Source organism: Phaethon aethereus (assembly GCF_964289735.1).
Source record: "Phaethon aethereus genome assembly, chromosome: 1".
NCBI lineage: Eukaryota > Metazoa > Chordata > Aves > Phaethontiformes > Phaethontidae > Phaethon > Phaethon aethereus.
The window spans coordinates 46,089,730-46,106,017 of NC_138575.1; the positions used below are offsets into that span (position 1 = coordinate 46,089,730).

The 16,288-nt window shown below is 36.4% G+C and overlaps 1 protein-coding gene across 5 annotated transcripts in view; it reads right to left on the reverse strand.

The window, feature by feature from the left end:
• Nucleotides 1-16,288, reverse strand: part of PPFIA2 (PTPRF interacting protein alpha 2) — a gene marked incomplete at its 5' end in the record, with an annotated part of 338,907 nt that overhangs the window by 73,447 nt on the left and 249,172 nt on the right. For all 5 annotated transcript variants that reach the window (XM_082013922.1, XM_082013921.1, XM_082013920.1 and 2 more), the window contains one exon: nt 14,044-14,160. In XM_082013922.1, the coding sequence (XP_081870048.1) occupies nt 14,044-14,160 (117 nt within the window). The remainder of the gene's footprint in view (nt 1-14,043; nt 14,161-16,288) is intronic.

Below are 16,288 nucleotides of genomic sequence, written 5' to 3' on the forward strand. Positions count from 1 at the left end.
AGAGCAAGAGGAAGGCCTGCTGTGAGGTTTTGGAGGTTTTTTTTTTTTGCAATATATCACCGTATACCACCAGATAAATAATTGAGAAATCACAGTCCATACTAAGGGTTTCAGAGATACTCTTACGTCATAAAGAAAGCTTTTACACTCGCCCAAATACAGCAAAAGGAGCTAGGAGGAGAAGCAGAAAGGAGATGAAACAATCGTCAAGTAAATCTGATGAGAGTGAGGGTATTAACTACAACAGAGGCAGCATACCGCAGAGGAAATCAAAGTTCAGAAAATACCCTGTAGGACTGAGTGCCATAAAGGGTAATACTGATTGAAAAAGAAAGGTCTAGGGGAAAAAAATCTTTGAATTGCTTACGAACTGTGGAAACGGAGGAGGGAAATAAATGTTCGTGTTCCCTACAGCTGAACAGTATGAAAAGGGAACCAACATCCCCGGTGTCAGATTTTCTTTCTTTCAAGATCCAAAAAGCACAGCAGTAAGGCAATCTGCTGCTTGTATAGGAGTGTCAGCAGGGAGAGGGACAGCAAATTGGAGCGTTACACATAACAATAAATCCCCCCTAGACTGTTGCTTCTCTCCCCTATTCTCTCTGCCATGAAATAATAAAAGGAAAACCATCTGCAGACTGGTTTGCTAGTGAAAAACAAGAACAATGGTAAAAGGAACACCAGGAGAAAGTGTAAAAAAAGACTAACCCAGCATATTGTAGCCTCCGTTAATCAATTTCACATTGCCCTTTCAATTAAGCCTTAGCAATAATACTGAGTGCAAACTAAGCACAGGTACACTTAAGTTTATATATATATATATATATATACACACACATATAAAAAAAAAAAGACACCAGACTACGGCATTTAGCAAAGAAATTGTAAAATTGTCCCAGGCTGTTGATTGCAATGTACTTCTTCATTTTGTTTTGTAGAAAAAACCTTACATTCAAGTACATATGTGGCAAAATATGCCTAGGAACCTAATTTTATAAAGGCAAACCCAAAGAATAGTAAAAAGCACATTCAAGTGATATTTTCTCTCCACTTGTAAAACATCTGATACAGATATGTCTGGTCTAAATACTATCAACCAGTAATTAATTATGTATTTTGTGCTAGAATTTAACCTCAGAGAGCGGTGAGAAGGAACAAAAGGCTATCTCACAGGGTTACCTCTAGAACTCCTCATCAGTGCCTCTCAGTTTGTTGCAGTACAAGCGCAGGTGATTCATGATGCCCATGGGCATAAGCATTTCCATGCCTGAGTACTAAATTAAGGTCTGTCTAACCACAAGGTACTTTTAAATAATTGAAAGGAATCTTAAAATTCAGAAGTCTGGTCTTTTAGAATTCCTAGAACAAACTAGTATTTTTATGATGTATGCACTGGGTTCTTTTCGGAGTCTTGTTTGTTTGGTGGTTTTTTTTGGGGGGGGGGGGTTGGGGGGGGTTAAACCCTTAAAGTGTGTGTCTTATGTCTACTCTTTACTAAGACACTCTCTAAATTACTTTTTAAAGGAGTACTGTCAAGTTAATTGCACCATAAATCCATAGAGTCAAAACTGAAGTCCTCACCATGTTCTCAGTATAATGTCACTGTGGTTTCTGAGAGTTCATGCTGAACAAATTTCTCTCAGGCTTTTCTCCTAATGTTCAAGGCAACTGCCTGTGTTAGTTAGGCTGGCTACCTTTGGCAAATAGCATAACCCAGAAGACTTATGATGCTGTGTTACACTAGATTTGTATCAGAATTGAGTTATCTTTAAACCTGAATGATTTCATTAAAAACACCCTTTTGATTATACATATTTTTCTTGACATGCAATACAAAATCTAACATTAAGATGGCTTTTCAACAGTCTGCATATAGTAAGTTCTATTTGCTAACTATGTGAAAGTTCATTTGCCCATATAAATATTGTAAATATATATAAGCTAAGAACAGATGTTTATGCAAGTTCTCTCTGAACATTATACCATGCCCAAACAGGGCATTTTATTTTTGCTTTTTTTGCCAGTATGAAGTTGGACAGGAAAGCGATGATCCAAAGCATACATAAAAATAAAGCAATGGATACAAGCTAAGGTTCAGCAAGGAATTGCTTTCAGAAAACACACAGTATTTATAAAAGGCTATAAGACAGAATTGTTTCTAAATAGCAGAATGGAATTGCTGCAGAAGCTCTTGGAGACTGGAATATACTGTTACCTGCCTCCAGATATGACATATCCTCATATATGCCATAAGCCTGTGACCATAACGCTCACGGTGACTGGACTTCAAGATATCCACGTTATTCTAGGAGAGCATTTCAACCGAAAGAAACATCACTGACTCACTTAATTTTGTGAGATTTCTCCCTTCATCTTCTACTAAAGGCTGGTGCCATGCTCTACAGCTGTCTTTTGGTCAGTCAGCTGCTGCTATGGCAGCTGAGATATGAAAGCTTTCCTGTACTTCATATGAAATAGATAGAATTTCGATGGCATAAATCACTTCAGAAATATTTTGGCAATACAACATGATCAGTAGTACTACCAATTCTAAAACCTAAGTTATGTTTAGACTCTCTTTGAACCAAGATAATTCCTATGAATAATACATATATAGAAAATTCAACATGAGGAAGAATAGGAAAGAAATGCCATATAGAGTTCAAAAGCAGATGTGGTTTTGTGTTTGGTGTTTTTTGTTTTGTGGTTTTTTTTTTTTTTTGTAAGCTTCTAAAACAGTTAGGCAGAGAAATTGGAAAATTTTGTCCCAAATCCCAGGGGAAAAAAAGACTATTTTCAGCTGTGTAGTGGTGGTGATGTTCCTTCCCACTTAGAAAAGCTGGCCATGAAGTCCAGATCATCAGGGGGAAGACAGAAATAGTGTATATTTCTCAGGTCAAATAAACCTGTCTGGTAGTATAGAAATACTAAAACAAAAGTAAAATAATTACCAAAGGAAGCTAAATTATACACATCACCTGACTTTATGAAAGTAAGCATAAATTTTAATGCTGCAAAAAGCAATGTTTACTGATGCTGTTTGAGATGTAAGAATACATAAATAACAAGTTACTAGAAGATGCTTTTTACTATAGAGTTCTTCCACCTCAATTCCATTCAAATGCCTCATGCAAAAGGTTTAAAAGAAAGTAAATAAAATTACATAGCTACAAAATAGCCCAATCATAAGTGACAACTAAACAAGCAAAAGTGATATGATCATCATCCGTATAATCAGCACAGAAAACAGAATGTGAAAAGCTATGCCAAAAATAATAGCATTACACCTAAGCTGTCACAGTCATTTCCAAGTGGTTGGTTGCCTCTTGATGTTTGAAGGCTATGCTACTTCTCTAGACTGTTCCACATCTTGTGGTCTGTGTCAGGCAGTAGTTTCATAATCATTAGAAGTCTCCTCTTCAGTTACTCAAATTTTCTCCAACCACTAATCAAATATCAAAGTCAATGTTCTCTCAACTGAAATATTTCTTCCCCACCCCAATACTGATGTAAAAATAGCTACCTTCTCCAGCATGTTTTTCTCCAAGCATCTTCACTTTCTTGCTCTTTCTACCAAGCCATCAAGACTCCAGCTTTTATTACTACTTTAAAAATCTGGAATAACTCTGCTTCCTGATCAGCTTTCAGCTCTTATTCTTTCCGATGCCTTTAATCATCTGTCACACTTTACTCTTTTTGCAAAATGGGGTAGGGGAAAAAAGAAAAAAAAGATTTACTTGGCGAGTGGGCATTTTAATTCTTGTTGCTGGTCTCTTCCAGAATGCCTGTCTATTCTCTTTTACACTGTTAGAAGAGTTTCTGAGATCTTACACAGGAGAGAGAAATCAGTTTCTGCTGCTTTATTATAAGGGCTAGTTAGGTGATCAAACCAAATTGTACATGCAAACCCCACCCCCATTCACCCTGACTATCTCTTTTTCCTTAGTAGTCTCACCAGCCTACCATTAGAAATGACTGGCCTGGTGACTCCTTGCAGTAAATCATCCAGCAAAGGTCAGTCAGCCAACGCTGTCAGCTAGCACAGTGCTTGAAGTGTAAAATTCCCCTGCAAAGGTAATAAGACTTTTAAAGCACCGTTTTAACAGGCTTGGTATGTAGAAGTATATAGGGGCTTCTATTAGGTAAAAAGGAAAAGAAGTTTTTATGACTGAAAGATAAATTAATTTATATGAAAGAGACAAAGAGCTGTTTTTTTGAAAAATTTAAGATCTGACTGAGAAGTCTATTGATTTATCATGTAAAAAATGCATAAGTAATGCAGGCTTTCAATATAGTAAAATCCCTATGCTATATTGTTGAGCACTAAGTCATGCAGACATACTACACTGTTAAGCAGAACAGCAGTTACAAAATACTTGCCTAGACTCTTTCAAAAAGAATATTACATACTCTCCCAAACTTACTCCTTAGATTTATGAAGCCTTCTAATCCCAGGTGTAGCTTTTATCCATATTTCCTTTCACACTGAAAATGCCTCACCTCCCCAGGTGTGTCAAGTCATCAATCTTCATTTAGTCCCCCTCAGCACACGCTTCTTGAATTAGCTTTATCAATATTAATCCAGAAAGAGATGATTAGAAAGACAGAAAAATATCTGCACTGCTTGGAAACAAACCCATCATCTGCTTATTAAATGTATTTTGTGTCTGACGTGTTTTGTTTCTCTAGTTCAGAATGTGAATACTTTGGGGCAAGGATCATGTCTCCCAATATTTTTTTATACAGCATGCATTCTGACTGCACTCAGTAAACAGCAAAAAAGTCCTTACAGCAAACTTTTTCTAAGTTGCAAACACCCCTTTGATGGTTCATGTTCAATCCTTACTAAGACCTCTTTTAAGCTGGTGCTTCTGATGAGGGCTCCACGTGTCCTGCCTTCTCTCCTTTCTCTGCCCTTCCAGTATGCTGACAGTTAAAAGGAAAGATTTTTTTTATCTATTAATTCAAAACAAAGGAGCACATGTGATATAAACTAGTAAGTAAAAACTGAACCTGCAGTTTTCTACTAACCATACAAGGTGATCAGAAAATCAAAAAATGGAACAGATTCTGATGATTGCTCTGAAAGAAACCTGTTACTTTCATTATATTATTTCATTTTAACTGTATTTGATCTGCACTCTGAATATTTTAGCCCACTGTGTTTGCTTTGACAAAACACCTTTTACACCTACAGGATACAATGTCTATAATTGTTGTCAATGTTTTAACAGATTTTAGTGTTTATAAACTACCGGTATTTGATTTAATTATTGGAGTATGTTAGTGTTATGAGTAAGAAGAACAAATGTGGTTCTTAAATAAGATGAATGTGACTGCCTGAGGTATATTGTAAAGCAAAACATCCCCAGCTGCTTAATATGTGTAAAAAGTAATTATATACAGCTCTGAGTTCCATATAAAATGTATCAATAATTATTTAGGGGAAAAAGGTCTTTGTTGCACCAGAACTATTGGACTGTTTTACCTATTCTGGTATACGTATCTGTTTCCATGTGCCTAAAGTATTCTGGCTTATTATTCTGAGGGGAAGGGAAAAACTATGCTGGTAAAATTGCCCTTACTATGGGTAGGACCAGTGTGGTATACTTTTTAGAAAAAGTAGGTAAAACCACAAAACTAGCTAATGAATTTTAATGGTATAGTTATGGATTTTAGCATAAGGAAGAGTTCCCTTATTAGCAGGTTATAGGTATCATAGTGACATATGGAATGTCGAAAAAAATAAAGGCACCAAATAGGGACAAACAGGCTTTGTATTTTACTAGTGTTTACAAGTTGTGGTTACAAATGTCAGCAGTGCGTTTCCAAGGAGAAGCACCCTGATTGACACTGCACTTAAATGCTTAGCAGTCATGTCTTCAGTGTAACAGAAATCCACACTGTTGTGCTTTGTCAAGCAGGAACCCTCCTATGCATGCAGGGCATCTTTGAGGATAAAAAATAGTCATTGCCCTGGCCAATTAATTATAGAATCATAGAATCTTTAGGTTGGAAGGGACCTTTGAAGGTCATCTACTTCAACCCCCCCGCAGTGAGCAGGGACATCTGCAACTAGATCAGGTTGCTCAGAGCCCCGTCCAACCTGACCTGGAATGTTTCCAGGGATGGGGCATCTACCACCTCTCTCGGCAACGTGTGCCAATGTTTCAGCACCTTCACTGTGAAAAATTTCTTCCTTATATCTAGTCTAAACCTACACTCTTTTAGTTTAAAACTGTTACCCCTTGTCCTATCGCAACAGGCCCTCCTAAAAAGTCTGTCCCCATCTTTCTTATAAGCCCCCTTTAAGTACTGAAAGGATGATCTCTCTGATAAAACTCTGTTAACTTCAGAAGAATTATAGCAATCATTTGAATTAAGCATATGTTTGAATTAAAAGATGTGGCATGGAACTTACTGAAGAATATTCTCCAATATGGACCAGAAATAGGCAATGAATTTTGAACCATCAAGGACAGAGATCATTATAAGTGAAGGGGATATTTTAATGGTGGACATTTAACATATACGAACATCGGGAGATTAAATGTTTTCCAAAGTAACTTCAATCCTTCCTGATTTGCGTATGAGTATTTCTGAAAACATTCCATTTTACTGAGTAATTAAATTTCCAGGGTTCTTACTGAAGGTGAGATAAAATACTGGTATGAAATAATGACTTTATTTGGAAACAAACTACTTATTCACAGCATCTTATTTTGAGGGGTCCGGCAAGCACCACTTTAAAGGGACAGAGTTTATAGCAAGAAACGAGAGCACACCGTGCTTCATATCAGCATGTGAGACTCATTCCTATTTCTTGCTCCAGTTACATATGGTAGATGATGCATGAGATTCAGCCACAGATTCAAGCATACCAATACGTTTTTAAATGTACTCGTTACTATTTTAGTAACGAAAATCTTATATTTGGGGTATCTTGACAAATTATCCTTCAAACATCGTGGAAAAATATTTCCTTCCTCCAACTTGACCATGATCATTGATGGGATATAGATGAAAATGATTGCTAGTTCAAAATAGTAAATAAAAGTAGAGACATTGGATTTCTCAAGTAACTCATTACTTCATACACTTACAAGGACTTTTATAATACTTTTTGATAAAAACCAAAAGGAATCATACTGACAAAATTACATGGGAAACAGCACAATGCATTATGAGTTAGATGGGCGAATAACCTGATGCTGGTCTCTGGTATGTACAGTGTTTTTTTTTCCAAAACAAAATACTAGCCTTTGTATAGTCATTTGCCTGAAAAACAAACTAACAGGTGATGAAGTAAAGTTCCGTAAAAATACATGTGGTTTTTATACTGGTAATGTAGAATGTCTCTCTCTAGATACGTATTTTTTATTTAAATTATTAATAATAAGTCTATTCAAACTGACTTCAGATAGCTCAGGAAAAAATGTTTCCAATTTAGTTCTACACATAACAAAATAGGGCTCTGAAAAGAAAGCTTGCATAGGAATAATCCCAAATATATGTTTTGATGGATTTTCTCTAAAACATGTCACAGTTTGTAAATGAGAATAAAAAGTGCTAGCTTAACTGGATCATTGGTATGCCATAATTTCTTTTTTTCTTTTTCCTTTGAAACTTTTCTTATCAATTTAAACAATTAATATAATTTCATTATTTCACATAAAAAATTATACTGATACATAGCAATGAGGGCCAATTCTGGAGTTTTGTATATTCTTGGATTACTCTATGTACTTATTAATTGTTTCTCATATTTAGTACTTTGTTTCATTAGTTTCATCATTGGAGTATTTTTTGGATGTTTTCTCTATTTTAAAGTTCCCCTTAGCCTTCACACATGAGAATTAGCCATGTAGTTGTCAAAGAGAAGGACATATACCTTGCTTTATCATAAAACTGCTTTTGTATTCCCTCAGAGTTCTGAAGTAATTACTGAATATATTATCAATTTTATTGGGAATTAATACATTACTGTTGGAAGCCTTGGTGCTTCAATCAGAGGACAGTGCTTGCGATTATAGAATTTAAAACGATGCTCCAGCTGCCCTGTGACACAGTATCATAGAGCTGGCCACCTAGCCCACCACCTTCTTGGCACTGTACCCTGTCTCAAATATAGGTTATTTCTCTGAAAAAAACTTAAAATTATTGAGTTCTGGAGACGAATCCTGATCTCAGCATTCTGTTCTAGTGTTTCATTGCTTTCACTATTGATTGACTGATTCTCTCTATATCTGAAGGTACATTTTATATATTTGAAGATAATAATTCTGTGTCCATTAGTCTCTTCTTCTCTAGGCTTTCAGCTTACATTTTGAAAATTCTTCCCAAATCTCTAGATTTCTGATTGTTTTTATTGCCATCTTCTGAATTCTCAAGACAGTCCATATCTCTCTTCAAGAGTGGGACCCAAAGCTGGATACAAGACTCCAGCTGAAGCCTTGTTGGTGTCAAGGAAGGTCCAGGGATATTTCATGTTCTGCAGGTTCTAGTTCTGTTTAGCTATCCCATCATGGCATTTGTCTTTACACTGTTGATCCATGATATTTTTATCATAAACATTAATCCCCAGATCATTTATGTAGATTTATTACAAGCCTGTTTCCCATATTATGGAAATTCCCATGTTATGTTTCTTCATTCCAGCCTTCCCATATCTTGCACGAATTCTTAAAAAATAACTATGAGGTTTTATCAGAGAGCTCTTTCCATACCAAGGGATGAAACTTATTCCCTACCTGGGGTTGAGATCCTACCTCTGTCACTAGCAATCACATCACCCTAGGTTATCTTCAGTGTAGATCTTACCCTCTGATTAATTCTGCTTATTTCTCATAAGACACTTAACCCACTTCATGTTCCCACTTTGTGATTTACAACAGAACCTTATCTGAATGGATAGCAAATTTTTCCTAGTCAGTCTTCTACTAGCTGATAACAATCTTTTTCTACATTGCCCCATTAACTACCTAATTTTATGAAATTTTATGAAAATTCATATACTTCCAACCTAAGGGTTGTGGTAAAATGTATCTGTGGGCTTCCTTTTTTTATTCTTTGTCACTATGGTCAAAATCCACTGCTCAAAGACATTCCTGCTTTTACATAGGACATAGACTGTTTTTGCCCATCAGCTCCTGAAATATTATTCTACAGCTGAGAAAACCAAAGCTCACTTGGCAACACTACCTGCACAGCTACACTTTCATCTCCAGGTTGTATCTTTCTCTCTGGGCTATGAAGTTTATTATCAAAGAGTGATGAGAACACAAACCCTTCTTGTCGCAAAGCTTTTTCATCAGTTTGGGTTTTCTTAGGATAAATAACCTCCTGTAGCATTGCTAGTGCAATAATTTGTGGCAGCAGATGAACTTTGGAAATACTTTACTAACATCCTGCACTCAAGTGTCCCTGGAGGTACATCAGGTACAGTCAATAGACCCTGCTAATACTGTCAGGAGGGGCTCATCTGTTATCATTCACTGCTGGCTGTTTCAGATGGGAAACCATCAATATTGAGAAGAAGTGCACATAAGCTACCCCCCCTGCAGAATGTCAAGCTTCTTCTTCACTGTTTGTGCCACTTCACAGCTTCACACCTGCCCAGCTTCTTTCCTTTAACATTCCTGCATGCAACCTCCACTGGTATCTTCTTGATTTCTAATGCTGTTCAGTCCCACCTTCCTTCCCCCAGCTTCCCTACTCATTTCCTAATAGATGTCCTGATGGGCACTTTATTCACTGGGTATTCTGCCTTTCCTGGACTTCATTTTGTGGGGAAATCAGGCTATCCTCCTAACAGGTCACATGAAGGATCTGGATGGTGGCAACTGGTGTCAGTGGTCACTGATCTAGGTGGGAGAATATCATAGAATTATAGAATCTTTGGCTTGGAAGAGAACTTTAAAGGTCATCTAGTCCAACCCCCCTGCAATGAGCAGGGACATCTTCAACTAGATCAGGTTGCTCAGAGCCCCATCCCACATGACCTGGAATGTTTCCAGGGATGGGGCATCTACCACCTCTCTGGGCAACCTGTGCCAGTGTTTCACCACCCTCATTGGGAAAAATTTCTTCCTTAGATCTAGTCTAAGCCTGCCCTCTTTTAGTTTAAAACCATTACCCCTTGTCCTAACACTACAGGCTAAAAAGTCTGTCCCCATCTTTCTTATAAGCCCCCTTTAAGTACTGGAAGGCTGCAGTAAGGTCTCCCTGGAGCCTTCTCTTCTCCAGGCTGAACAACCCCAACTCTTTCAGCCTGTCCACACAGGAGAGGTGTTTCATCCCCCTTATCGACTTCGTGGCCCTCCTCTGGACCCGCTCCAACAGTCCATGTCATTAACTGTGCTGAGGGCTCCAGAGCTGGACACAGGACTCCAGGTGGGGTCTCACCAGAGTGGAGTAGAGGGGCAGAATCACCTCCCTCGACCTGCTGGTGATGCTTCTTTTGATGCACCCCAGGATACGGTTGACCTTCTGGTCTGCAAGCGCACATTGCTGGCTCATGTCCAGCTTTTCATCCACCAGTACCCCCAAGTCCCTCCCAGCAGGGCTGTTCTCAATCCCTTCATCCCCCAGCCTGTATTGATCCCGGGGGTCGCTCTGACCCGACTGGGGTACTTGGCCTTGTTGAACCTCATGAGGTTCACCTGGGCCCATTCCTTGAGCTTGTCCAGGTCCCTCTGGATGGCATCCAGTCCCTCAGGCATGTCAACCGCCCCAGGCAGCTTGGTGTCATCTGCAAACTTGCTGAGGGTGCAGTTGATCCCACTGTCTGTGTCATTGATTAAGATATTAAAGACTAATATCTGATAATAGAAACGGTTGCATCTTAATTCCCACAGCAGATGTTCTTTGTCAAGTTTTTTTTGAACAATTTTTCAACATCTTTCAAAGCTCTTCTGTTTGTGCAAGTCAGCCACTTAGCAAGTTCTGTATTTGCTAGCTTTTAATTTTCTCTTGCCTAAATGATATAGCTTAGAAGCTTTATTGCCAGAGAGCAGAAATTGTAACATACCTTATCTACAGTCTGTTCCAGGACAAAAAGCTAAACCCAAGAAATGCCTTGGGTTTTCTGTTGTTTGTTTTAAAACAGGATAATTCCATTTTGAAATCCCTAATATTTTCCTACAGCACATGCCTTACAAAGTTTTGAATTTTGTGAAACCATAATTAAAAGCCATTCACTCTTTCTCTTCTTAGAATTTTTCCTTTGGTGTTTCTTTTTTTTTGTGTGTGTGAAGTAATTCATAGTTAATACTTCTCATTACTTCTATTTTACTATTATTTTCTTCTGAGGAATTTCATTTCTAGTTGATAATGAGTCTCCACTTATGATTACAATCTGTCACCATTAATAAGTTTTCTATTTCTTAAAGATTAACTAGCTTGATTTCCCTTACTGTTCATTCAAAAAAAAAATTACTATGTACTGAGCCATTGCTTTATAGAAATCAATTTATGGTATAGTAGAACAATTTCCTCTTGAGCCAAATTTTTTGTCTTATAATAATATATATACATAAACTACTTTCTATAAAATGTATAAACTCTCATTTTAACACTTTTTATTTTCAGGTTCTGGAGGGTTTGTTTTAATTCTCAATTCTCATGATTAGCTTTTTCATAATTTTGCTAATATCAGTGTAGATAAACAGACTAATGCAACTTTGGTCATATTGTTTTAATGATTGACATGACATTAACTTGTCAGTTCACTGGCAATGTCTCATTTTTCCAAGATTTTTTGATAAAGAAGATGAATGGCCCATAAAAGTTCTTGAACTGTTCTATCTTCTTGAGAGGAAGTAGCCTAAAAGTATATAATAACTTCTTTCAGCACCTATTCTAAGCCTTGAAATAATACAAAATATTTCCATGTTGCTATGAAATGCATTCAGATTACCTTATTTTTCTTCCCCAAGAGTATAGTTAGTAATCATTTGGTACTGATGCTACCAATGAGCTGAAACCTATGTTGAGCGCTTTTCCCTAAATACACAAAAAGTTATTCCAGCTTCAAGAATGGATGTTTGACACACCTAAATCTCAGAAAACAGTCCAGTCTTCATGTTTTCCATGTTAGCCATGCTGACTAACTCTTTCTGTACTTTTACCTGAGGAATCCTCTAATTGCCTATACCAGTTTGGGACTCCCTGTTCTGGGAACCTAGGCAACTCTACTTCGATGCCTGTGTAGACTTTACCACATGTGTATCTCCTGGGAAGTCCAAGAAGATAGGCACAATTAACACGTTGATTTCCTGCAGGTACCGCTTAAGTTTCACCTGTATTACTGTTGTCACGATCAGCCACATAGAGGAAACCTAAAATATAGGATCTACTCTGACTGAATTGAATCTTGATCTATATTATAAGGGGGTACAAACCATTACCTCATAGCTTATTGTTCTCCATCCTTACTGCTGAAGTTGATGGAGTATTTTCTAAATGGATGTTTAAAATCTGGGCTTAAGCTGACATATTTTAACAAAGTGGAGACTTCTCTTCAGAAAAAAAGAAGGAATTAATGGTGGGCACTAAGGTAATAGTAGAAAGCTAGAGAGCAGCTAGCGCAGAGGATGTGAATTAGAGCGCAGTGGTTGTTCTGGTGTCAATGTAGCCTCCTGTTAACTCCCTATCCAGTACGCTTTCATTACTATACGGAGCAAAAATTAGTAAGCACAAACCTTCAATTCAGCTTAAGAAGACCAACTTAAATTGTTTTGATTGGGAAGCATAGAATTTTTCTGGACATACTATTCTAGAAGCATTTCATATAAAATGATAATAATGTGTTACTTTGTCTTTCACTCCTCTTTCATTAATGTTTAAATATGCAGATTAAAGGACAGATACTCTTATTTCCACTTAGTTCTGCTTATAAGTAATGAGCCCAATGGCTCAAAGCAGAAGACATTGCTTAGCTGAAAATCTCTAATTTTCCACTTTCTTTGCAAGCTGTGTGGTTGTATTTAAAAGCACAAATGAGTGGGATGTTCACTGTTTTAACAAAATTTCACAGTTGTGTCAAAGAGTAAGATTTTGCAAGGAAGAGGAAAGTAGCTGAACAGTGTTTGTTTACTGTATGTTTCTCAACCACGTAGCTTACTCAAAGAAAAATACACATATAAAATAAACCGCAAAACATGTAAAATTAATGCTTACAGTGCAAGTGTGCCCTTGTAAATTGGATTGCCTATAAAATAAATAAGTAATGATGAGTGATTTTTTTCTAAGTATGATTTATGCCACTGTTTATCACATGCCATTAGACAAAAATGCACAATTAGAGATCCAAGCAGCAGCTTTACTCATTTCAGCTGTGTGCCAAATGTTATGCTATGCTTGCATTTTAATTTAATAACTGTGAAGCAAGAGAGGAAGATACAGAACTCGGTTTTTATCAGTCTGGAAACTACGGCTTAGAAGACGACCTTGTTTCTAAACCTGATATTCGCTACAGTTTTTCTCTTTCAGCCTTAAGCTGCAACTACTTAGCCTAAATTTTATATACCTATTTCTTATTGAAAGAGTACTAAGTAGAATAAAATGCTCTTCACTTCTCTCTATATGAACATGGACATGAATTTGAAGAGTAACTGTATGTAGCAGAGATAAAAATGACTTTTTCTAATTTTTAGGTCTCTGTCATCCCATTATGGACTATTTTGGCAGCAGTTTTTGCATATATACCCTTTCACATATATGTACCACTACACCTTGCTCTTCTGTATGTGACATACAGAGAATCACTAAGCAGGATATAGCATCCTCAATTGCAGCATTACACAAATGTTCCAAGAAAAGTTTGTCATAAGCTGTGGATCTAACTCAATACCCTATCAAAGAGCAAGGAGCTGCCCATTTGCATTTCATTTCCATTTAAACAAGCTCATTTTTTGATACTGGTTTCAGTAGGCAGCCAATATTTTAAAGGGACGTCCCCTAAAATATTCACATTACAAAAATCTAACACCCGATTATTTCTCATATTGATTGGGTGATCCAATGAAAACTAACATTTTATACCTTTTCATGACCTTTTTGCCCTGGCTCCATTCCTTCAATATGCTCTGATTCAGCAGGCCCTTCACCAGCTGCCATTTTCCTTTGAATGTGTGCATTTTGTTCACGCAAAGCTACAATCTGCAAAAGAGAGACAATAAGTGGTCAACACACATTAGAGAACAAAAACCTACTGAGCAGGCAATTTGTTAAATCTATTAACACTTTGATCCCATATTGGCCATTTGTAGCATTTGCAAAATTATGTCTATAACATGCAGAGAGGTATAGAAAACAAACTAACTTGTATTAATAATGACTAAAGGCCGTTAAGGATACAAAGGAACCAAGAAATGATAGGATAGAAAAAATTAAGTGTTGTTTTATCTTCTGTCCTTACTTTGCACTAGGGTACTTTCTTTTTCAGCTTGAAAAATTAAAGAGCTGTTGATTTTGTAACACTGCAAGAACAAGGTTTTTTATTTCATAGAGAATACAATGGATACTAAGTGGGAGTTATGGGAAAAGAGTGCCAAAAGGCTGTGAATCAAAACCAGGTGATGTAAAACGAAGTGCTAGCTTTCTGTCAAATTTCTATCTGTTAGTAACTGCAACAAACATTTTAAGTGTTTTTTGTTAAGAAAAACATGTACGTAAAAGTTCTCTACTGTGGTATTCATTGACTATTTCGGTGCATATACAAATAGGTTTTATTGTTTTAAAAATACCGTTTTATTTCTTGTTAGTGCTATTAAAAATCCCATACAGCTACTGGAAAATAAGCTGCTTGCTTTCCAACTTTGTAGCTTACTCTCCGACAATACACAGGATGGAAAGATTCAGGTCCTAAAAATTTTTTACATAGTATACTATGATAAGTTGGAAGATTTATCTGATATAAAACTTACTAATTTTGATAAATTGCACAGTTACATCTCTCTGCTTTCATAAGCACATATAATAAATGAATGGATTATATTGTGTATTAAACACATTAGAACACTGGGAAGAATGTATAGATGGTATTTTTGGGAAGGTGTAAATTTAAAGGTTTCTATCACTGTATTGTGTTTGCAAAAATACTGAGTCAGAAACACCGTAAGCCATTGTCCTGTCCTAGAATATAAAAGCATGGGGTAGGAGGGAAGATTTAAGGCAGTATTACCTGGTAAGCGTGGACAGGAGCCAAGATTTTTGTGGGACATTTAATTTAGTTTAATTTAATTGTAATTTCCATTAAAATATATTTATTTTGATCTGAATAATTTAGTTTGGAAAAAACCCTTGTTTTTTCAGATGTGTTTTTTGACTTATGTTCAAGATCTGATTGTAAGATCATTTAAATCAGCTCTGACCAGCATTTGAGATCTCAGGAACACACCACCTTAATCTTTTCCTTAATATAAATGTTGAAAACTGTTGTGATATGAGGATGATTCACTGCTCACTAAATTCCAAGTTACAGCCCTTGTAGAACTCATGTAACTCCCACTGATATCAATGCCAAGACTGAGACTTGAGGGCAACGTTTCACCCAAAGCAATTATAGGAAAATATGAAAGAGTGTGAATTAAAACTGTCTGAGACAATCTATGTATTCTGGTATTGTGTAAGTACACTGAGCTTTAAAATGTTTTGCTTAGATAAGAGAATTAGGTCTGTCTGAAATAAGAGAAAAAAGTCTTTATAATCTCATTAGCATATATTTCCTTTCTACACAGTAATTGGTAATTTAATAACTTTTTTTTCTGAATAGCTTCACTCATTTATTTTTCTTTACGATTCAATTAGTTCTCAGATGTAAACTAAAGAAATTATGGTTCCCACCAAGCAAAATTAGCTATCAATTAGTGCTAAAAGTGACTTTCACGTAGATTAAGGCAGATACTTCATTGTATATATCATAAAAATATGGTTTATGAAGCATAATTATACATCATGTGAAAAAAACTTAAAATCACAAGATATATTAACTGGCAGCCAACAATAGATCTGGATTTTCATATGACAATCTTTCATTGATCCATTAAAATGCAGACTTCACTATGCCTTCATTTTGAATTATGACCTGTGTCTAATTCAAAACCTTAATCATCCTTTAGCTCAATAAGAATATTGTATAAGTGCTACTGCAAAATTTTATCATTTCATCACATATTCCACAATAGTTTATTTTTTCTTAGACTGCTGGTCTTTTGATACCCTAGGACCACCACTGTATAAATAAATAAATAAATAAATCTCAGTTATCCCTTCAAAGTGAAAGGCA